General features: G+C 46.1%; 1 protein-coding gene across 4 annotated transcripts; it reads left to right on the top strand.

The window, feature by feature from the left end:
* Positions 1–912: 912 nt before the first annotated feature.
* Positions 913–22,957, top strand: EFHC1 (EF-hand domain containing 1). 4 transcript variants are annotated; one of them, XM_009676872.2, is made up of 11 exons: positions 913–3,147; positions 9,274–9,495; positions 11,126–11,413; positions 13,286–13,435; positions 15,104–15,296; positions 15,615–15,835; positions 16,630–16,770; positions 18,000–18,213; positions 18,843–18,990; positions 19,907–20,123; positions 22,284–22,569. In XM_009676872.2, exons 2-11 carry the CDS (start codon positions 9,412–9,414, stop codon positions 22,353–22,355), a joined length of 1,728 nt encoding a protein of 575 aa, XP_009675167.2. In that variant the 5' UTR covers positions 913–3,147; positions 9,274–9,411; the 3' UTR covers positions 22,356–22,569. The 4 variants fall into 4 exon arrangements, with proteins under 4 accessions (XP_009675167.2, XP_068793045.1, XP_068793044.1 ...); XM_068936944.1 differs by having other exon boundaries at positions 3,101–3,151; XM_068936943.1 differs by lacking the exon at positions 913–3,147 and adding an exon at positions 3,531–3,672 and having other exon boundaries at positions 22,284–22,957.
* Positions 22,958–23,972: the final 1,015 nt, after the last annotated feature.

Below are 23,972 nucleotides of genomic sequence, written 5' to 3'. Positions count from 1 at the left end.
GTGTCTAAATGTCTTGGTGGGCCTGGTCCAGAGCAGCGCAGCTTCAGTGGCAGAGCTGTGAACACAAGTGCCACTTCAAGCAAAGCATTTCGGCACATGTTTAAAATAAAGCAAAAAGACATGACCAGCAGAAGCGATATCCATCAGTTAGTCATGGGCCTACGTGAAACAAGGCCAGAGCTCCTACTCCTCTTGCCGATAGCTGTGTGATCGTGTACGTACCCCATCCCACAGGATATACACTCACTGTGAATTTCAGTCATCTAAGAAATTTGCAATATTTCCTTCTATGACCATCATACTTACAATTTTATTTATAATTTTGTAATATAACATGCAGATCAAGACTTAGGTACTGTCATGTTTTCAACCACCAGAGGGCGAGATGTCTTCGCCATCGGCAGCTACAAAAGGCCTCCAGTGCCACGAAAGCAGAGCCTTCAGTGCTAGCTCTCCAGACAGGCTTAGGAAAAAATGCTCCCATACAAGCAGGCATCCATCCAACTCTGCAGAGACATGCATTTCTGCACGAGGGATGTGCTAGAGTCTGGCCCTCTGGGTAAGTGACAGGGATTTCACCAGACGAGTTAGGCCCCAGTTTTATGTTTCCATAAAATAAAAACTTTAGAGGAATGGGAGAAAATACCAAAACACAAAAATAGGGCTGTTAGCTTTTTTAACTAGAAATTAAAATAGAGATTTGTGGTATGCTGAGAAGAAACTGTAACCGAGTAACCGAGGCAGTAACACCGAGGTGTTACTGTTTTAGAGAATGTATTTATTAAATGTCCTTCATTATTTAGTATTACACACACATATCCTTGGTGCTTGAAAAGATAGAGCTGATTATTCGCAGAAGAGGCCAGAACTGGCTTATCCCAACTGCATGGAGTCAAATACAAAAAGTAAAAGCGCTTCCAAAGGAGAAGAAAAAAGCACTTTGTTTCAGTCATTTCAGATGTCACCACAGAGGCGAGGAATCAGATATTGCAGCAGTTAGTTGCCTCAGAAGAAAGACCTTGATGTGGTTATTTTACCTAATGAGAAAGCTTTATTTGGTCTTATCCTTGCAGCTCAGTGATAATGCAGTCTAAGCAGCTGAGTGTTAGCAAACAGCTCTAAATGAGACGTTGCCTTCTTTGTTCTGCTAAGCAGCTATCAGAGATGGTCTCAATGACTAGGTCAGGGGAAGAATTATTCCCAGTGTTGCCTGCTGCTCCTGTTGACTTCAGAGAGAGAAGCGGAGGCTTAACAGCCCTGGAAAGCAGGATTGTACATGCCTCAACCTCTAGGCATGCTACCTGCTGTGGTCTTAAATTCTGCAGCTGTCCCCAGCGTTTCCTCATCCTTTATCTTATCAAAACACTTTGCTTTGTTCTGGTTGAAGATGAGACTTACTCTCGATCCAGAACAACTCCCCTAGCTCTGAAGAAAAGAGCACTACACTTAAATCTTAGCAGTCTCTTTTCTAACATACCTCTATCAAATATTTGGTCCTGGGGGGGGGGGGGGGGGGGGGGGGCAAATAGATGGGGCACAGGAAAAAAGCAACCCAAACTTGTATTGCTTCTTCAGGGTGTCTGTTGGCAAATGAGACAACGAAGCAGTCATAGCAAGTAGTGTAGGAGAGCAGTCTGATTTGTGAATCCCTGAACAGTTCAGTAGACATGGGGACACTCAGGTAGCAAGTCTGAGGTTACTGACAATAAGCCTGTGTTTCTCAGTGTCTTTTAACAGACCCACTGGAAATAACCCCTGTATCCCCAGGACTCCTCAGACCACAGGTGGGGCATATTGAAACATCATCCACTCTCCTTGCAGCAAGGGCATTCATAGGTTAGATTTTTTTATTCCTATGTATCACAGTAGTGTATATACACATCATAGCACATTCTTTGCTCCAAAACATGTGACTTTTAAACAGATAAGGGATGGGAAAGCTTGCTAAAGGAAACATTGTTCCTTTTCCCTTTTACTAAAAAAAAGTTGGGATGTAGGAGACTAAAGGGGCTCATCTTAAGCCTGACTTGCCTGTTGATATCAAAGATGCAGCTGAATCCAGATTTTGTGAGTTCCAGTTCAGTTCCTTATTCCTCATTTCTCCTCTCTCCTGCCATATGGCCACTATTCCTACCCTAAGAAAGTATCAGTTTCTGCTATGGCTTTCCTTAATCTTCCGCTCTCCATTCACATCTCCCTTAAAACACCCAGGAGGAAAGTGCTGAGGCCACAGTCTCCTGGTCGTGTCCCTGTTCACGTCCAGGACCTAGGGTCTTCCTTTGTGACCCTAGATAAGTCCCTAAGCCTCGCTTGGGCTTAATTCCTGGCTCACGCAGGCATACAGCAGCACTTCTTCCCCTTGCAGGGTGCACACAGCGGCGCTCTGCCACTTTGCAAGGCGTTGCTGCCGTTTCCTTAGAGGATGATGCTTGGCCCACAGAGACAAACTACAGTCAGCTGCTGCGGCCGAGGAAAAGGTGCTCAAGAGCAGGCTGGTTTGAGCAGACGCTGGCGAGCACAGAGAAAGGAGACCGCAGCATCCTTCCCTGGGCAGGGTATTGGCTCTTGCTAAGCTCAGGACGCCCTGCGAAATGGTCCTTGGACACCGCAACAAGAGAAATAATCAGCCAAAGAGAGAAGTGAGGTCCCAGCAGCTGCATCCGAGCCAGCAGTCCCACAGCTGCTTGCTGTCTTTCAAACCCCGCACTTTCCGCACTCCTTGGCCTTCAGACTCTTATTTTCCTTTCTAAGCTCATTGGGCCCGTTCCTTATCTCCCACCGGCTGCTCTTCTCCTCTCTCCCCCACCACGGCCAGAGAGAGGATCCAGCTGCATCTCCCACCGCTTGGCTTCTGCTTACGAAACGCCCAGATCCCGCTGCCTGCCCCGGCACCGCAGCCCGGCCGGCGGCGGGCACTGGTGACGCAGACACGGAGGGAAAGAAACGCAGACAGCTCTTTTCCCCTCGGTGGCTGACCTGCCTCCCTCTCTCCTGTGGTGTCGAGGGGCGATTTTTGCGCAACAGCCCTGTCCACGATGGCCCTGCTGCTTCCTCCTCGTTCCTTCCGAAAGAGACGAGCACAAAAAGGAGGCAGCGCATCCGTGCTCGGCTGGACCGAACCTGCTGTTCCCCAGCTCATACTGCGATGTAGGTACTAAATCAACGCCCTTAATTTACCGGGTTAATATAATTTGGAGCGTCTCAGGCACGGTTGTGGCCCTGCATGCCTGCTCCCCTCCCTGGCCGCAGCACAGGACAGGGACCACCCCAAAAAAGGGCGCCTGGATGCCACCAAGGCTAAGGTCACTCTGGCCTTCCCCGCTCGCCTTGGCGGCCGCTCCCCCCCACCCCCCGCCGCCATGGCGCTGCCGCCCTCGCGTTGCCACGGCAACTTCCCCGCCTCTCCCCCTTCGCGCCCTTTCGTTCACCGCGCAGGCGCGGAGCGCGCCGGCTCGCCTCCATGCGCAGGCGCGGAGCGCGCCGGCCGGCTCAGCGCGCAGGCGCCCAACTCCCAGCTGCGCCTGCGCGTTGGGCCGGCCGGCGGTTGCCATGGAGACGGCGTCACGGGGCGCCGCGGCAGCCCGCTGAGGCAGCGCCGCCGCCGCCGCCATGAGCTCGCAGCCGGGGCAGGGGCTGCCCTTCCTGCCGGGCAGCGCCTTCAGGGACCCCACGGTGAGCGCCGCCGCCCGGCCCATCCTGCCTCCTGGGAGCCGCCCCCCTACTCCGGCCCGACCCCCCCGAGGGCCGGGCCTCTGCACCCCCCACCTGCTCTAGGGAGCCGTTATTGCTCTGCCCCCCCCCTCCCCCCCCCACCGCCCCGGCCCCCTCAGGGGATCTGGTACCCCCTGAGCGCCCCCCACCCCGGGGACCTGGTACTCTCTCAGCCCCTCTCCAATTCCTCCAGGAGGCCCCACATCCCCCTCAAACTCACCTAATTCCCCCGAGGGGATCTGTACTCTGTCAGTCCCCCTCTAATTCCACCCCAGAGACCCGGTATCCCTCAAAACTCACCTAATTCCCCCAGGGCATGTGGTACTCTCTCAGCCCTCCCTCTGATTCCCCAAGGAGACCCAGTACCCTCCCCCTCAAACTCATCTAATACCCCCTAGGGCACCTGATACCCCTTGATCTCTCCCCTAGATAACTTATTACTTCCTCAGCCCCTGCTCTAATTTCCCCAGGTGACCTGGTAACCCCCTGCAAATGCACTTAATATCCTGTAGGGGAACTGGTACCCACTGACCACCCCACGTTGCGCACCTCATTCTCCCTCGGCGTCTGCCTCCGATTCCCCTAGGGGAGCTGGTACCCTGGCAGGGGACCCCAGGGGGACCTGGTACCCCCTGAACTCACCTGACCTTCCTCAAGGACTCAGTACCCTCTGAACTCACCCCTGGAGAATCTGGTATTTCCCAAACCCAACTGATGCCCCTGAGCTCACTTCTGGGGGACCTGATACCTTCTCACTCCGCCTCGTAGCCCCTGACCCTACTCCTAAGCCCTCCCAATAGACCTGATCCCTTGGGAATGGATTTGAGGGTATACTGAGCCCACTACTCAGGGTACTCGGTACTCTTGAACCCATCCCCAAGGAACCCATTACATCTTGCATCCACCTCCTCAAAGAGGAGAGAGCGCTTTGGAGAGCTAGGTTCCTCCAGGCTCATTTGAGATTCCCAAAGTTTTCTTGCTAACCACAGAACTATCACCTGTTGAATTGTGTTGACCCTGTCTTGTGAACCACTATCTGCAGACTCACCCCAAGGGGATCCAGCATGCCTGAATCTATCCAGTACTTCCCCTTCCAATCCATGTCATACCTCTGGGGAAGGAGTATCCCCAAACTCACTTGACAGTATTGAAACCTGAGTCCCGCAAGAAAACTGTTGTTTCTCTGAACCGTCTCAGTTTTCTGAACAGCATGTGCTGTGACTTCACCACTCATTCTGATACTGCCCAGAACCAGGACCCATAAACTCACCTGGTCTCCCTTCAACTGTCTTGGTATCCCCAGGAGAACCAATACCTGCCAAAACTCTAGTAGTACTCCACAACGAATGAATCACTCAAACAGATATGTCCTGAACTCGCCAAACTTTGTTAAAGGGACAAATGCGCACTCTGAAGTGGCCTGTCTCCTGTTCAACCAATATATTTCCGATACCCCTTCCACCAAAGGTCTGATACTTCTGCAAATGCCCTCTGAACACTCCCCGTATCCCTTGGAGAACTGAATCCTTTATAGTCCACAGGGAACTGATGCCCTGGAACCTGAGTAACTGATAGTCTTCAGAGAACTGGTATTCCTCCAAAGACCTGATACCACCAGGCCTTCCAAGATCCTCCAGAGGAAGTGAGACCCTTTCAGCTCCTCTCAGTATTCCTTGGAAGAAGCAATCTCTTCCTCATCCTCTGCACTGGAATTAATACCTAAATGAGGAAGCAACCCCTTCTTTCCCCCATTCCCAGTGGTCTGATGTAGTGAGGATCTGATAACCCCAAACCCTCGTTATATCCTCTTGAGAAAGTACTGCCCACACAGACAGGGACGGATGTGCCCTGAATCTTAAGTACTGCTGCAGACCTGTCAACTGCTCTGCCCTCCCTGGGGGAACTAATATATTGAGTCTTGACATCATTACCCATCTTCGACTCAATACCACTAATGTCAGTTTGAGAAACCAGTATCCTTGAACTCTCCTGACTCTGCTTCACTTGAAGGCAATACTCCCTACTCCAAACTGTTGTAGGGAACACGTGAGCAGACCTGACATTGCCCTGGAGCTCCATATCCTTAAGGGGCTCTCTCATTTCCATGTGGCTCAGTATTCCAGGTCAAGCCCCATCTTCCCCCTGTTCCCTTCAGGTACATTCATGGTGCCTGGCCTTGGGAACAGGGCCCTAATATGCTCTGATATTGTAGGATAAGTAACCTCATGCACTTGCGTGTGAACGTTTGCCGTGGAACATGCCTTACCTCAAGAAAAGAGATGCCGTAGGACAGTATTCCTTGTCGTGGATACTCCCACTGAAAACTGACACATCCAGAGCAAGCATTTCTATGTGTTCCTGATAACTCCCCTAGAGTGATCTCTCCAATAGAGAGATCCTCTTACTAATCCAGTCCACCCTTTGGGATCTGATATGGCTAACTTTCTCAAGGGATGGTGAACCCTGTTGCCACTTAGCCTGCTCTGCTCTTCCCATATCACCCACTACAGCCTCTTACCTTCTGGGACATAGACCTCATGCTTACCTGATGTTCCAGTGGAAATGCTGAAACTTCTACAATAGAAACTTCTGTAACTCTTGATTGCTTCTCAAGCGAGGGGTGGAGGAACCTCTGAAGGATTTTAAGAACACCGATGGAATCTAATGCTCCCTTACGAAGATAACACCTTATGTTTCTTATAGCAGTAGTGTTCTTGTCACTGGTATCTGCTTGATAGATGTGCTCTTGACATGGATTGTCTTATGATGCACTCTGATAAAAACCCAGTCCAGTTCATTCTAGATGCATTTATAGGAACCCAATTTTCTCTATTTTCTATAGCGGAACCCCTTCTTATCTTTATTTTGCTTGTCTGTGGATTAGAGATACTCAAGGATAAATTGTCACTGTACCAGTCTTACTGGTGCTTTCTGAAACGAACTGAAATGAACTGTCCAACTATATTAAGTTAGTGACAGCTGAGTTCTTCAACGGTAAGCGAAGTCATTTACTCTTAATAATACTCTTAATCATGCAGGTATAAAGGTTATTCAGTATTAGTCTCAGCTTAATAATATTTTTCCTCAATGTCATCTATAAGTTTTTAAAAATTTGCAATGCAAATCTCCGCACCTCACAAAAGATTATTTCCTATTTCAGAAATATCCCGCCTGCTTTAGTCATGTGAATGCTTCTACTGACTTCAGTAGAGCTGTGTGTGTGAATAACACCTGCAGGATTTAGCAGAGTGGATTGTTATTTTAGCGTAACAACATTTAGTTGGAATGTTAAACCATTGTTAATGTTTTAAGGAGATCTGGACTCCAGAAACAGCTTTGCAACGTTCCTCAGAATTAGTTTGGGTAAATAGTATCAACTCATTTTGCATCAGTTTCCCCACCTGGAAAATGGGCATTGTGATACTTATTTTCCAGGTGAACGTTGAGATGTGCTGAAGAAAACCTCTGCATATAAATGAGGTAGTATTGTTTTTGATTAGTATTCCTGTGGCAGAAGAACAGAAACGCTGGGAGGGGAAATGGCACTGTACGAAGCATTATAGACTTTGCAAAAAGAGGGGCTTTGTTCAGTGGCATTTCTTCAGATATGGACTGGAAGCAACTGAGATTAGGAGTTTACATTCTGGGCTTTCCCTGTTACATGTGCATTAGTCATCTGATATTGTGAGATGTAGTCTGGCATTCATGCTCACTTCTATGAGCCTGTTGACCCAGGAGTCTTACGAAGTTATGAGGTGTTTTCTTCAGGCAACTGCGGGTCCTTAAAAGCCTGTGCACTTCTGACAAACACTGATGTTACCCAATTTAAAGACAAACTTCCTGGTTTTCCTTGAATATTTTTCCCACTGCTTTCCCCTTGGCATTGATTTAACAGAAGGAAATGCAATTCTGTGGCAGGGATAATATTTATAAAATGTTCTGTTAACATAGCTTCGGTAAACTCTACCTTGTTTTCTCCTGAACTTGTTTTCCTAACTGCTCTTCCGTAGCACTGCAAGGTCCGTAGTATCCATTTAAAGAGAAAACAGGCAATTATATGAAATGCAAGTAGGGCCTTGAAGGTATAAATATGATTAAAGGTTTAACCATTGGGGCTGAGGGAGAGAGAGGAGAAGGAGTTCAGATGCCTGAGTTGGACTCATTGCATTTTGAGACTAGAAAAGGAGTTTTCTCTTGGTGGGTTGCAGTGGCTGGGAAGGGAACACTGCTTTCTCCTACTGCACAGACTCAGAACAGCTCACCTACATGTCAGAGGTCCTCTTCTACTGACAGCTAATTGCATCCTCCTCTATGTGAAGTAGAGGAATATTTGAAGCTGCAGGAACTGAAGCCTGTTCCTTCACTATAAATGCCTATAATTCTGTGCTGCTTGGCAAAACTCAAGGACTCAAAGTCAAGGACTTTATCATCAGGGATTCACAATTTCTCTTGCTTCCTCTGGAACATTAAGTGCAGGAAACCCAGTGAGACTAGCCAGGAATACCTTATTTCAAATGCCTGTAGAATTGAAGGGTAAGGTACTGGACATCGTGGACTGTACAGCAAGTTGAGTAGCCTGATGTCATTTAAGTCCGATCCTCATTCTTCAGCAGTGAAAAGCAGGACTGGACCGATAGCGATCGGGTACTATTCACAGCTGTGATGTTTTTTTGCTGTGGGTCATTAAGCAAACCAGGGAATGTCCTTGTGCCATCGGGATCCCTATTTAACAAGAAGAATGCTCAGCAGCTGTCATGAAGTGGATAGCAGAGATAGGTAGAAGGTCTGAATCAAGACTGAACCAACCCAGCAAAGAATAACAAGTGAATACTTTAGCTAACGTTATACCGTGCTCATGCAGATAGAATCCTTGTCATTTTATCAAGCTTCTCATTAATCTGCTATAGGGTCTTACACTGTTACTGTCATTTTTTAATGTGTGGACCCTTACATATACTGCGGAGAGCAGTGGTGGAACACCTAACGTGCGGAGGCGCATTTCATAATTGCAATTCTGAGAACGTGACACACCTTGATTTTGTCCAATGAGGAAAATCCTATGGATATTATCCCCGGAAGAGAGTTAACTAAATAAATAGCTATGGAAAACATGGAGGGTGGACAACCATCTTCGTATTATAGTCATGAGAGCACCAAAAGGCCATAACAGAGTGAGGTCCCATGATCCTCTGTGCTGCTGTGACACAGAGTACGGAACAAAGAGTTTGTGAGATAAACACTAAGGCCGATAAAGTGCTGTCATCCCATCTGGACACAGAGAATTATGTCTATAGAGAAATTAAGCGATTTAAACCTGGACTGTCAGGGGGTCTGGGCCAATGCTAGCATTTGAGTTCGCTCTGATGCTTTGCTTCTTATTGTTTTTTTCAGCCTGCTTGGTCTACCTGTAAAATTGAATTGCACATAACTGCTGCAGAAGGTTATAGTATAATGCTGAGGGGGCATTCTGGATATTAGACTTTTTTGCTGCTTTTCTGTGCTTTGAGTATCAATATCTACTGAATGCATACAGTATTTTAACAGCTGGATTTCTTTCCACAGAAAACATCTTTTCATCGCTCTCAGACACTGGGCTACAAAAACGGATTTGCTTTTTGTCGGCTGCCAACAGTGGGGATAGGTGGGGAGCGACTTTATGTGAATCAGCTCTCTCAAGCTGAATTAGATGAATTATCCAACATGAGACCCACGCTGACCTATGGGCAAGCCAAGCGGGCTCCGCCTTCAGACTTCATTCCAGCACACGTGGCTTTTGACAAAAAGGTATAAAGAAGCTTATTCCAGGAATATCGCTGGCCAAATTCAGAGACATAAACAGTCAGCTCAAGGGTTCATGGGACAGCGTACAACAGTTTTCAGATGCCATAGCCCTTAGTCAGAGACAGCTGAACCCCAGTCTGAAAGAGGCTTTCTTTGCTTAGCAGGAGGATTATAATACATAAACGATGTAAGACATTCTCCACAAGCCACGCCAGAGCATTTCCAGCCGGAGTTTGAGAAGACGTCTGATTAACTCTGAAAAACTTCAATTTATAGCCGTTGCCCTGTAAACCATAGCCTGGCCTTCTGTGTTTCCAAAACTATACTGAGATTGTAATTGAGCTGAAACTGTAAAAGACACTGCAATGGAAACCATACAAATCTATTTAGCTGTGGTCTATCTATTTATGCTTGTGCTTGTCACCACAGCATGCTAGATAGAGCCTGTACTAGCCTGTTTGTACTTCCTGCATTACATCTTTGTGATCCTATCAGACTAGGAAGCAGGTATGTGTCTGCTTGGAGCAGTCCTGAGTTGACCCTTGAGTTTAAATGTGCCGGTTGTACAGACTGCAAGCTGGCAAGCACAGCCACAGCCCTGGACAGAGCAGTCCCTGCAGAGCATGCAAGGCCCAGGGGGCCCGAGCACATGTAGGGGGTTAGCACACTGCTAGGCAGGCCTGGAAAGGGAATCTGCAGCCAGCCCTCAAGCAATCTGTGAGACGGTCGTGGGAACAGATGTGCTGTGTTAATTAATGCTTCAGAGGCTATTCTTTAGGAGCAATGTAGATGTAGCCATTGAATCTGTCAGATATTGCCCCTTCATTCAAGCCAGAGTAGCAGCATGGGCCCCTTTGCTGCTGGGGGAAGTCACAGTCCCTTTCTGAACACTTTAGCTGGCTAGCGGGAACATGCTCACTTACTTACCTAGGATTGTGGGCTAGTGTAGGCTGGATAGATAAGGCCTGACTGGCTACCTATGTCCTCTTAAGGGCAATGAATGACCTCAGAGGGAATATTCCTTGTGCTTCTTCCAAGCACAGGAACTGCAATTAACTGGCTTTGGCAGGGTGCGCAAGATGCGTTTTCTCTGTGCCCTGATTTCTCTTCTTGTTTCTCCAGCGCCGACTGGCTGTTCTTGTCAATCCTGGGTAGATTTGACTTCACGTGACTCGGGCAGATTCTAAAATCCACAGATATGGTGGAACTCTCTTAACTAAAATTAAGAGTTAGCTTAAGCACGGATAGCTTCTCTGAACCAGGATCTGCAGGAGCTAGCAGTATTAAAGAAATTCGTGTAGGTCAATGAACTAGGATAGTGGCAGTGCCAAGTGCCTGGCAGTGGGTAAAATATCTGCGGATCAAGGAGGGCTAGGGAAAGGGCTGTATTTATTCCACCTGTTTACACTTGTCTCACGCCTACCGAATAAAAGCCAGGTCTTGATAAAGGCCATTGGTCACAAATTAGGCTACAATTGACTTTGATGATTTTGCAGATTACAATTCAGTAACACTGCACTGCCAAAGCACATTGCAAATAATGTATTTGTATTGATAAACTAATCATGGTGTTCAGATTGTTTCTCTCTCTCTCTCTCTCTCTCTCTCTCTTTGGGATTTTGCCCTTTGGCAGATTTTGAAGTTTGATGCCTATTTCCAGGAGGATGTTCCTCTCTCTGCAGAGGAGCATTACCGGATCCGCCAAGTGGGTATCTATTACTATTTGGAAGATGACAGCATGTCTGTCATGGAGCCTGTTGTGCAGAACTCCGGGCTTCCTCAAGGCAAACTTATCAGACGCCAGCGAGTGCCCAAGAATGACCGTGGGGATCATTACCACTGGAAGGATCTGAATCGGGGCATGAACATCACCATGTACGGCAGGACATACCGCATAGTTAACTGTGACCCATTCACACAGGTATGTTGCTTGTTCAGAGGATACTGACCTAAAGAATTCCAGGAGTTAGAGATGGAAGGACCCATTAGAGTCTAGTCCCCTAGTCTGCATCAGCAGCTTTCACACTGAGGTTACTTGTGATCTTTCATTTTGCCTTTTGTGGAGATTTCTTTTTTCAAATCAATAGGAAGTTCAAAGTATGATCTGTGGTGAGAGTACAGTAATAACTCAGTATTTTTGCCCCAGTGCTCCTGGGAGTACATCCTCTGTCTTCAGGACTGCTCTTTACAGTACAAATTCAGGGCTCATTTATGTGGTCTAAGCTCATTTCTATGTGTTCAGCAGTTTAACTACTTAAAGAGTCCTGATGAACCTTAGCACGCATATAAGAGGGAAATCACTGATCCTAACTCTTTTCCTTCTTGGCACTCCTCTGATAAGAATAGGAGAAGGGAGTGCAGTCAGTAACCCCAGCATCCATCTACTGCCAACCCAGAAGGGAGGTCATGATCAGTGGGTTGAGAATCATGGTATAAACAGATTTTTCTAAGAGAGCTTACTCCTTTCCTGTTTTTCAGCACATTGTCTATTTCTCTACCAGAAAATGAAATAATAATGATCCTTTATGCTGATAATGCTGTTAGATTTTCCCCAGTATAATCTTGGCCCTGGTCAACTAGTATTCTTCCAAGCAATTCTCAGGAACAGTCCAGGAGTTAGAACATTGCAAGGACCATTCCCAATAGATCAGTTGCATGCAGCCTCTCTGTCCTGGATCCTGAGAGCATTTATTGGCATAGAGGTGGGCTGTCCCTTGCCAGTTGGCCTGAGTGCCCTAGAATGTTCCCAAGCATGTATAACGTATTAGTGTATATGTAGCTGTTGAGAGCACGTGGGGCCAGCTCCTCTGCTGGAACTGGTTTGACTGTTAAAGTCAACTGACATCTGATGAGGAGCTAGTTCTCATGTTAACGTTGATTGCTTGGTGAAAAACATGAAATGAGCAACATGGGTCTAGATCTGAAAGCCACCAGACTATTTATCGTTAACTGGCATCCTCCAGACCAGAAAATAATGAGTCTGAAAGTGTGAACCTGCCTTATGAGCCTTCAGAGTGATCTCACAGGCCTGTTAGAGATGTTTGCACAGCTGCTTCCTAGGCTGAATGTTTTCATGGACCATTTCCCGAGGCCAAGACGGGGAAGAAGTCCACTGATTTCAGAAGTTGTTTTGGGTGACTGAGGTGAATACGCAAGTAATATTCCAGATTTAGATGATGCTTTAAGGGCACACAAGGTAAGCCAAAAATTCCTTTATACACAAGATTGCCCTTTTTGTGTGAGGAGGCGTTCTTCCTGGAAGATGAACTGCCATTTCAGACACATGTCCTTCTGGCCAGTATGGCCTCAATGGGCTTGCTGTAGGTAGCACTTACTTCAGCTGTTTGGCACATTGTGAAGCCGTAGGTCTCCTGCACATTCAGACTGAGTACATCAGTAGTCTTGCGCTAATTTAATCTTTATTAGTTTACATAAAAGAGACCAACCTGAAAGGTATCCCACACTTAAAGATCTCAACACTTAGGGCCATGGAAAACCATGCTCCGGTGAAGTCTGAGTTAGGACTTTTGAGGACAGGACTGCCCTCGGGAGTGAAAGGTTGGTTTGCTGAGAGTGGGGGAGGGGAAGAGGGCTAAGAAGCAGCTTAAACGGAAACATTTTGGTCATCTTTTGTATTTATTATTGCAGTAGAACTTACTACTGCAGCTGATGGTCTATGAAGAATGAACTTGCAGTGTCTTGGCAACACTCATCTCAGCCAATCTGTAATCTCTAAGTTGCCTCTTAGCTTCAGAACTCATGGCAGCATTAATACCTTAGGTGACCTCCCTAGGTGTTCCTGGAGAGCCAAGGGATTGAATTGAACCCTCCAGAGAAAATGATTTTTGATCCTTACACAGAACTGCGTCAAATGCCTATGCGCAAGTACATCACACCATCAGATTTCGACCAACTCAAACAGTTCCTGACTTACGACAAGAAGGTGAGTGAGACAGCGGTGATTACCTACAGTTTAGACTCCATGTGTTATTGGAACCTGAGTCTTGTGGGTATCTGCAAGCAGATGCCTTTCGCAACTCATTCTTGAAATCTCAGTCCACCAGACAGATTTCAAAGTTGCCCCTTTTCTGACTTTAGTAAGAAACAAAATCTTGTATCTTCTTGTTGAACTTTGTGCCTTTCTAAAGAGCTTCTCTTTGGATTGCAGAGCCCAGGCTCTAGATTCGCCATGTCTCTCTTGCTTTCTGTTGAGATGAGATAACCAGCTACCTGCCTTGGAAAGTTAGCATACATGGAGAGATGCAGTTCTAATATGAATAGGTGTGCTGCATCCACTCATCTCTTCCCCAAAAACATTGATTCCTTGTGCCAGAGTGAAGCGTTTCACACAAACACAAATACCACTTGTTTGTTCTATGTGCACAGATGACTAACACTCTCCTTTCTGCTCCTCCAGATCTTCTTTTTTCATCTAGCAACAATGTAAGGAACCCTATAGAATACATCTATAGTAGTAAACAAAACAGGAGCAGGACGTGGCCTGAGTCCTGCGCATATTGTTCAATTGTTAGCACTGTCCGTGGCCAACTATCAGTCAAACAGTTCCTGGTCATCAGTTGGATGTTAACACAGGCCAGGATCATATCAAGTAGGTAGTTTGGATACGGTCACCCTGTTTTGGGGGGGGGGGGCAGACAACATTGCTGTATGGATACGTACTGGACCATACCTGCCATTTTACTTATCAATGTCGGTTTAGCCATAGTGACTCAGGTTTGCCATGGGCCAACTCTGCCTGTAACAGCTATTGTGCTGCCTGTTTAGGAGCTGTACCTCGGGGGACTGGGGAGCTGTCCCACTGAGTGCAGCACTTCCAAAGCAATCCTTGCCACCTAGGCAGTCTTGTGGTTCTATTAGATTAACATTAGGTCAACACATTCCTGCAAGGCTAGCTAGACAGTGCACCAGGAGGTGATGGACTTGTCTTGGAAGCATTGCAGTGTGAGAAGTTTGATCTGTGTGGCACTGAAACGTGAGATTTCCACTAGGCAGCAATTAGATGAAGTCTGCAATGAATACAGTCTCCTCAGGGCAGCCAAGTGCATTCCTCTCTGCCGTCCTCAGCGCGACAATGTTGAAAAATTGTCCATTAAATGACCACAAATGTTCAGATTGGAGACCTTTAGATTTCACTTGCCTACGAACCAAAGCTAGATTCTCTCTTGCTTTGTTCTGTTTCATTTTAAAAGTCACCCCCCTCAGGGCTACTTCTCTACTCGCTCTTGGGCAATTATTTTCTGCTATGCTTTTAATCACTTTCTTTTTTTCCCATTTTTCCTCACACTTCCCCAAACTCCCCTAAATTTCTTGTATTTTTGCAGACATTATTCTCTCTGACTTTCCTCTCTCAAGGTAAGCCAGGCCGCTCCAGCCCTCCAGGCCCCTGCTGCTCTTCCTAGGGCTGCCTCAGTAGTCCACTGGTCCCAGTGTCCCCAGAGCAAGGGCTTGGTTCTCCTGTAGCTGACAGTGAGGACTGCTGTGAGATGCATGCCTCCAATTACCCAGCCCAATTCAACCAACTTTATTTGGACAGAGCGTTAGTGGTATTAATTCGTATTTGTTTTCTCTGCCTGGATTTTCCTCACCTCAGGTCCTGCGTTTCTATGCCATGTGGGATGACACTAACAGCATGTTTGGTGAGAATCGGCCTTACATCATCCATTACTACTTGGCAGACGACACAGTGGAGGTTCGCGAAATCCACAAGCACAATGATGGCAGAGACCCGTTCCCAGTGCTCATAAAACGTCAGCGGTTGCCCAAAACTTTTGTGGACAAGAAAAGTAAGTTTAGGCTGGCCGGCATGTCTGTCTAGGCTGGAGTGCCTTGGTGAGTGGACATGGGTATGGATGGTGGGTCAGAAGGTGATAAGAGGTATACTAACTCTAGAGAGTTTATGCTGAGAACGCTCCACGTGTCAGCAGATTTTGGCTGAAGAAAAATTCTTTACATTATGGCAAAAGCCTTTACCTTTTGGGAAACAGTGTCAGGAGCGCAGTACCAACTGTTGTTTATACAGCCTGCATCTGTATCCCTTTTCATGAAGAACCATTAACTGCTACCTGATTTATTTACTTCTCCTTTTGCTCCCTTCTCCTTAGAGACCTTCCCAAGTTGTGCGCTGGAGATCTCTGATCAGGAGGTACTAGAATGGTACACAGCCAAGGATTTTGCTGTTGGCAAGTCTACCACCCTCCTTGGACGCACTTTCTTCATCTATGACTGTGATGAGTTCACTCGAAACTTCTATCGTGACAAATTTGGCATCACAGACTTCCAGCCAGTGGACGTAAGGGAGAAACCACTTGAGGAAGTGCCACAGGTACTGCAGTTTCCCAGAGGAAGGGAGGGGAAGCAGCAGTCCCTGTAAGTTCCTATAGTGTTACTTTGTTACTTTTTTGCATAGTAAAGAGGTTCAGTATAAGAAAAAGGGCAAGTAACTTGAAGACAAGGCAAGGATGGTCATAATCTATATGAAAGTGAAACTGTTCCTCTGGAACAGTCTTATTTCTAACATCGTAAAGGACAAAGCACTTGCTAAGTGATATAAAACACTCTGGTTATGTCTACACAAGGGAATTAAACAGTGCCAGGTTTTGTTCTCTGGCTGGGAAGCCAACTGGCACAGCCTGGCCACGCTTATATTAGTAAACTCTCTCTCATCCTCCCAAACAGGGTTGTTAAGTGCCTATTGGGAATGGTCACCAGCCCATATTACCTCCCAAACTGAACCTAGGTATGGTTAGGAGAATGCAGGTCGGTCCAGATCACAAACATGAGGGAGACTAGGTTAGCAATGTAACCGTATATATAACTGAGTTTCAGTGCACAGGACTGTGCCTTTGCACCGGTTAGTTTATTAGCATAGTTTGTTCACAGAAATTACCTGGCTTTCTGACTTTCAGATTTCTTTTTACTCTCTTAAATATGTCTATAAATAAGGGTTCAGACATATGTCCAGGCTAGCAGTGTCTCTACTGGGCAGGACATCACAGCTGTTGCCACCTGGTGACAGAAGAGTTATTTCCAAACGGAGGGTTTCCAATAATCTGTCTTGGAAACACTGTCTTTTTCTTAGTTTCAACTACTACTGCTTGATATCTCCTTTGGATGCAGGTAATTCCTCCCTACAATGGTTTTGGCTTCCTTGAAGACTCCCTTCAGAACTGCTTTTCTCTGCTTCCAAAGCCTCCCCGGAAAGATGTTATTAAGATGCTAGAGAATGACCACAAGGTCCTGAGATACCAGGTGGTTCTGGTAAGTGTTTTCCTTGACGTACAGTGCCAGCTTATGCTGTAAAGGCAGAGGGACGTGAGGAACAGGCTGTTCATGTAAGGCTGTTAGGAAATTCTCCTCTGATTCATTCCCTGTGCTAATGGTGCAAGAGAGTTCCCCAGTCCAACATTAGTATCCTTTAGGAGGATGCCCTTAGGTTATTGCGTACTCGCTGTGACAATTATTAGCACGCAATGATGGGAAAAAAACAGGGCCAGAAAGTACAAAATAGACATGCTACAAAACCGCAGCCATTTATGGAAAAACTCCCACTGACATGAGCACATGACAGACCGCCCTAATTGAAACAGCATTGCAACTGGGCACGGTGCCTCTGCCTGCCTTCAGCTGCTGCCACAAGTGTGAACTTGCTGTCTCTCCACTACTGGCTCTCAGCACCTGTCCTCCTGCAGGCTAGTCCTGGCCTCAGCAGCCAGCGAGGGGCTGTTCAAGCAGAGCAGCCAAGAACCAGAGCAGAAGCCGTTTGACAGGGGGAGTCCACGGTGCTTTCCACCTCAGGCCCTGGTCTTTGTGCCAGCTTTACAGTAAGTTTATGCAAGAAACCTCTGGCATGTCCAGCCATAGCGATGGCATTTCCTGTGCTGCCTGGGGCCTGCCCTCTCCAAATACTCAGGGTGAATAAGGACTGATTTATTTTCCCTATTGTGCAGGAGTTCCTGAAGGTCACAGCTGACAAGTTCAGATCAACTGAATTTTAATCTAAGCAAGTAAACCCATTGCTGTGTCGGGGGAGTGTCTTCCTGTGACTAAGAGCTGGAAGCTGCACCAGCCTCTCTCAGGGACCCATTATAAGGAAAAATATAACTCCAGTACTAAATTTTACAGCCAGTCTTCCTCTGTGTGATGAATCATGACATAAAGGATATTCCTTTCTCTTGGATTACTCAGTTTGTGGAAACACTGAATACACTGGGTCACTGCAGCCCAGATTCTGCTTCTGTTAGCCTGACTAGAACAAATAACCTTTGAAATCCAGATATTTAATGCTGTCTAGGGTTTTGTTATTCTGTGCTAACATATCTGCTGCTCTTGCCTACATCAAATACTTTCTTTAGTTGGTTATTTAAAAAAAAAAAAAAAAAGCATCAACTCTGGGTGCTTATGAGTGGGTTACAAGGTACTCCTAAGCACCCCAGGAAAGAAAAAGTTAGTTCAAATATTCCTTTCCAAAGCCACTACCTTTTCTTTAGGAATCACCAAACCCTGAGGACAGAAAGCGGCGTTTCATCCTCTCTTATTTCCTGTCGAATGACATGATCAGCATCTATGAACCCCCAGTCCGTAACTCTGGTATCATTGGAGGCAAATACTTAGGCAAGACCAGAGTCCCCAAACCAGGCTCTACTACAGAGAATGCCACGTATTATGAGCCCTCTGACCTCACCATCGGTTCCACAATTGAAGGTAAGATCCAATCTGATTTGATAATACTCTCGGAGCATTTGTTTTCAGTGCCTGATCTGCTATGTAATTTATTGCACAGCAGACAGTGCATATACCATCCTCCACTTGAAAGATTTGTTCCTTCTGGGCCTCACCATATTTTAGTTTCCACATCACCAGCTGGTGTAAATTGATATAACGCCATTAGTGTCAGACAGTGTTTGGACCTTAGGCATAATCAGGAAAAGAGCAATGTTCTCCATCGTATGTGTTCAGCTCGCATTTCTGGGACCTTCCAGGAGTCACTGGATTAAAGCTGTGCCAGATGACTTTTAGTTGCAAAGACCATGAATTTATCCTTCAAGGAAAATAAATGTAATATTGAAATGTTATAAACCCACCCATGCTAATAGCGGAATCACTGTAGGCACAAGCATGGGGTCTTTCCTCTTAGCAGCTGCTCTTTTTGCAGCAAAACTCCCTTTGATTCAGTGATATCCTTTCTACTTTAAAGACTGAAACAAATACTAGCTATCTACTCAGCCCTGATCCCGCCACAAGGGAGAAACCATTCTGTCTCCTAGATGATGAAGTGATTTACTGGGGCAGAGACCCAGGTAACACTGCTTGCTTTGTTGCCTTTTCCCCAGTGTTTGGCCACAGGTTTGTTATCACCGATGCTGATGAATACGTGCTCAACTATATGGAGAGTAATGCAGAGAGTTTCCCTGCGGCAACGCTGCAGTCCCTGCGGGATCATTTTCACCAAAGGCAGGTGGTAAAGGAGACTGCCAAAAGGTAGGCTTCAAAGGACGGTGTAGTGGAGCTAAATGAAACTCCGAGTTGACAACTAACGGGATTTCCAGCACCCTCCATGGCCTCCAGCCTGATGCTGTTCGGGGGGGCGGGGGTGGGGGGGGCATCGAGCCTGCTGGCTAATGGCTACCCAGCTGATTATTCAGCTCCAAGAGCCTGTATCTGAACACAAACAGGGGAACCAGCTGCATAGAATGTAAAGCCTTGACAGCCACTGACCTGAAACCTTATGGGACAGCTCTGGCACAGCAGCTGAGATACCTTCAAGTGGATATGGTCATCTTTTTCCCAAGGACAGTAGTAACTGTAATAGGTGCTGCTAACAGTATCCGCCTGAGCCACCAGCTGGTTGCAAGCTAAGAGAGTTGGTGGAGTGTATTTTTCATTTGCTCTGGGTCTGCTTATCAGCATGAGAGAGACAAGACCACATCCTCTTTCCTAGTACTCTGTCTGGATCCATTTCAGATGACCCTGTAACAACCCTGTAACCTCACAAACACACTTTGGAGTCAGTTAGTATCAGAGTAGTTCAGATGCTCAGACTGAAACTAGAGTTGTATACATTTGCTGACGCTGTATGAGGCACACAAGGAAGCCCTCCTTTCCCCAAGGCACTTGCAGACAAAAAGTGCAAGGTGGGGGGGTGTGTCATGCACAGGGAGAATAGTTCACCTACTCTCCCAAAGAGCAAGCCTGAGCTTCATCGCTGTGTCCATGCTGAGGTGGGCTTGTCATTCAAAGCACAACACCCCAGAAGCCTGCTATGTATTCAGAGATGTATTGTATGTATTCAGGCTGCCCACTGGCCAGCCACAGTGGGCAGCCAGCACTTAAGCCTCACAGTAGGGCTGCCACAAATAATTTTCACACCCAGTCACATTCTCCCTTTCTTCTACAGTGACAGCCCCATACTAGGGACAAGCAAGCAGGAATTGGATGAGTTAATTGCGCAGGTTCAGGAAAAGCTGACGCTCCATAACTACTTGAACAACAGAAAGATTCGGGAGGAGTTTCTGCAGCGTGACAAGGATGGCTCTGGGATCCTGGACAAAGGAGAATTTTTAGCCCTTTGCGACAGCTTGAGCGTGCCGACCAGTGACATTCTGGTTAACAAGGTCAGAAGGAAGCAGTGCTGTGTATATTAAATTCCCCTCCTGCAGCTCTCCCAAAAAAGCTCTTTTACAAACCAACCCTAGCCAGGCAGGACTGACAACTGTTCCACCCTACAAAGGGGAACAGCTTCAAAAAAGGGCAAGAAAGTTCCATTTCAGAAAGGCCTCTGGGCTGTTGGACTGAGCCTTCTTTGAAAGGAGGAGATAATGATTCATATCCGCTACGTAAAGGGAGGAAATTTAATCCAGGTGCCCTGCAACTCAAGGCAGCAGCCCCGTTATTGGCATCACTGTTACGTGAAGCCAGAGAATGCCTGGTGGGTCAGGTCTTACAGACAAGAGAAGCAGAACAAGAGGTTGTAAATCGTGATGGAGATCAGGTATAGACTACTGCAGAACTACTGAGTGCCTGAGTTATGACTTAGACAGGCCTGGACATGAGCAGAGGTAACACTGAGGTGCTAAGGGAACCAGCCTTATGAAAACTTAAGACACATTCCAGATTTAATAGCAACTAAATTGAAGATTTGAGAACTAAGTATTGTACTTTAACTAAAAAAGAAAAAAAAATTAGAAGCATTACTATTAGTAACTTTTTCCTCGTGTTCCTGGCAGCCTGATCCTGCTGTGAGAAGTCAGCCTGTGATCAGCTTTTCTTCCGCTTTTAGCACTTATACCCATTTGTCACTGAAGGCCAGCAAGCCCGCAGTCCACAAGGCAACCTAGTGTACGCTGCTGTCCCTACCTCAGGCCATCTGCGCCCACCTGCCTAGCACAACTAAAACATAGACTTGCTGGGTGGTATGAGCAAAAGCCTGTAGAGAACAAAGGCTACATAGCGGGAGACATGAGAAACTGAAGAGAAAATTCATGCAGAGGGGAAGGAGGGTCCTTTTACAAACATGACTGGCAAGGATGCTTTCTTAGCATAATGTGATATGCAGTAGATTAGCGGCCAATACAAGCACACTGACAATTTAAAGAAATCGAGAAACCAGAGGGAGTGTTTTCCGTATTAAAAAACATCTGCTAAAACAGCCAGCTGCGAGCATCAAAGCCATCGTTAGAAAGGTGCACAAGCAGTGTATTTCTGTCTTTAAATGTACACGGAGTAAAGGTTCTTGACCACCTCCCAGGCTTCACTGTGCTAGAGCTCATAGGAGATCACTCTTCCTTGAGGAATTTACAGTACAGTGTGGTGACAATCCTTCCTTCTTCCACTCTGAGAATGGACGATTAAGTGAATTGTCCAAGAGCATGTGGGGAATCTGTGACTATTTAGGCTTGCCCACCCTCCCCCCCCATTCCCTGAGTTTGAATCTCAATCTAGGGCCTAAATACTAAAAGCATCTCTCTTTTCTCTTGAAATCTTAGCAAGTATGTGCCCAGAGACCTCAGAAGTGTGACAGTATTGCAAATTAAACACATGGCAGATAGTTAACTACTATTTGAATTGGAGAGGAGCACAGCTTTCAGTCACATGAGAGCAACCCTAGTAGATCTGTCTCTAGGCACCAAGGGGAAGAAGAATCCTTTCAAGGAACTGTGATATTAGACCTTTTCCATCTCCCTGGGTGTCAGAAGGAGATTAGTTATGCAATTAAAGAAACAAAAGCTCTCTTTTCTTCCCCTTAAGCACACAAAGGCTATAGCTCTGTAACACAATGCAGGGTCAGGCCTGGATACCAGAACTGGCTCATTAGCAGGGCCATCACTGAACTCAATTATCTGTGTCTCCACACTATGCCATGTGCACACACCAGAGTGACACCAGTGAACAGTAACTGTTCAGCTACACTGTCCCCATCCACTTTTGGCAGGGATTTCTATGAGGTATCTGAAAGATGTGCTGTGGCCTGTGTCAGTCTGTGGCCATGTTTTAATTTTGTGGCTCTATTGCCACTATGGTAATACTCAGAAGGAAAACAGAATTAAATACAAATGCTCTAACGTTCCTTCTTGCACAGGTTAGTGTCATCTGTAACTGCTCATGGCTACCTGTGATTCAAGACTACTGAGGTAGTAGGCTCTTCTACACACAGAGGAATAAGACTTTATGCTCTTGTTGCACAAGGACTACCTTTGGGTATTCTTCACTAAAAAAATTCAACAATATTTGCAGCTTTTTCCAACTCTTTATGGTGTTTTTTTCCCCCCCTACAGCTGATTGGCTTATGTTCTTGTGGAGAAAACAAGATAAGCTACCGTGACTTCCTTAGAGGCTTCCCCTCTTGATCTTACCCCAGAAGGCGAAGCACAAGAAAGACCAGCAATGACATTCTTAGCTGAGTTGACTTTAAGATATCATACTTCAAAAGGACAGCTCCAGTTTAACCCCTTTGCTTCATTCACTTTCCCCCTCCCTGCTTCATTGGAGCCAACTAATGGCATTTCATTTCTTTTTTTCCCTTCCTAACCTCTCCCTGTTTTTTTTTTTTTTTTAAACCCACCACCAAACTCAACCTCAGAACTGCTGGATCTTGTAGTAAAATTCACAGGAAAAGAATTTCAGAGAACCAAAGCCAGGTTCTCCCATTGACATCTCAACTTTTTAATGCAGTACAGCCAAGCTTGCTAGAGCTAAAGCTCTCTAACGTCTAGAGTCATAAGCGCTCTAGATTTCTCTTATAAAGTCTAAAGGGGCCTTTCATCTTCGGGAAGCAAAGACTGCCAGTTAAAGTTAAAATTTTTATTGCAGGAAGACTTAAAAGCCCCTCCATGAACCATGGTACATTCAGACTAGCAAGTATAAGTGTAAGCAAGTCATGCATAGCTGCTGCAAAAGAGTTAATGTTAATAAGTCTGCTTTAAATAAAATTCCTCAATGCCTGTAACAGCAATACCAATTGTGATTCTGGTTTTACTTAAAATGGAATGGAGAGTTTAGCTCTTATATGTCTCATGGAAATAGCAGGGGTCTGTAGACAAATCTGCTAACAGCAGCTTTGCATTTTTAACAGAAGGTTGGGAAAAATGTTTCAGGACAGAGATATCATCTAAACCCATCTCTTGCAGCCTGTCAGCTTACTGGATAGGTCCAATGAAAGGAAAAAGCTAGTAGGCAGCATAGCAATAAAGTTATGACACTTTTACTCCCTTTAGAGAGTCATATTACTCATCTCTCCATGAAGGTAAACATGGCAGGAACCTTCTCTCCCCAGGTGACATCTGCCAGGTATTACCATTGAGCACATATGAAAGACAGCAGCAATCTTACACAGGTTAGAAGACAAAGCTCCTTGGAACAAAATGCTTATTTTAATCAGCTTCACCTTTTGTGCAGTGGATTCTTGCTTCCCCTTAGATAGTTGAGGGTCTCCACACAACAGCTGCCTCCTGCCTCCTCTTGTTCAAAAAGGTCACTGCTCTTCCCTTCTAGGCCCATTTATGCTGCTGCTAACTCCAACTGGGAATTGCTAAAAAGCTATCTCTGGTCAACCTCATATTTCAAAACGTGGCTTGGGTTTGTGTCAGGTACTTTCCAAGCAGCAGCTGACGAAGACTAACTTCTAAAGGCCACCCTAATCAGTTTTTCCAGAGAGGTCTTAGAGGACTTAGAGATGAGATTATTGGAGCTGCGGATCATAGAATAGAAAAATCGGAATTTGTTTTCTGTACATGCTCTGAACTGCAACCTAATACTCAACCAAATCACGTAGCACGCCCAGGGCCGGCTGCAGAAAGCATACAATTTATCTCACCATAAAGTATGCACCTAAACTACATCAGATAGATAGATAAATTATACCCTGCAAATGCCCTTATCCTCCACCCCCAACTGTCAAGGGAGCCAGAGGTAACTAACTCAGAAGCAGCTGTTCATGCTGCAGACATGGAAAGTTTGAAAAGATG

Source organism: Struthio camelus, chromosome 3, assembly GCF_040807025.1.
Source record: "Struthio camelus isolate bStrCam1 chromosome 3, bStrCam1.hap1, whole genome shotgun sequence".
In the NCBI taxonomy this organism is placed as follows: domain Eukaryota; kingdom Metazoa; phylum Chordata; class Aves; order Struthioniformes; family Struthionidae; genus Struthio; species Struthio camelus.
The sequence above is the reverse complement of the archived record's forward strand: the minus strand, read 5'-3'. Positions and strand labels throughout refer to the sequence as shown.

Excerpts from the sequence above, each read along its gene's own strand:
- EFHC1 (XM_068936943.1), top strand. The coding sequence starts at position 3,610 with ATGAGCTCGCAGCCGGGGCAGGGGCTGCCCTTCCTGCCGGGCAGCGCC. Across the intron at positions 3,673-9,273 it reads GCGCCTTCAGGGACCCCACG|AAAACATCTTTTCATCGCTC; the intron begins GTGAGCGCCGCC and ends TTCTTTCCACAG. Across the intron at positions 16,771-17,999 it reads TGAGATACCAGGTGGTTCTG|GAATCACCAAACCCTGAGGA; the intron begins GTAAGTGTTTTC and ends CCTTTTCTTTAG.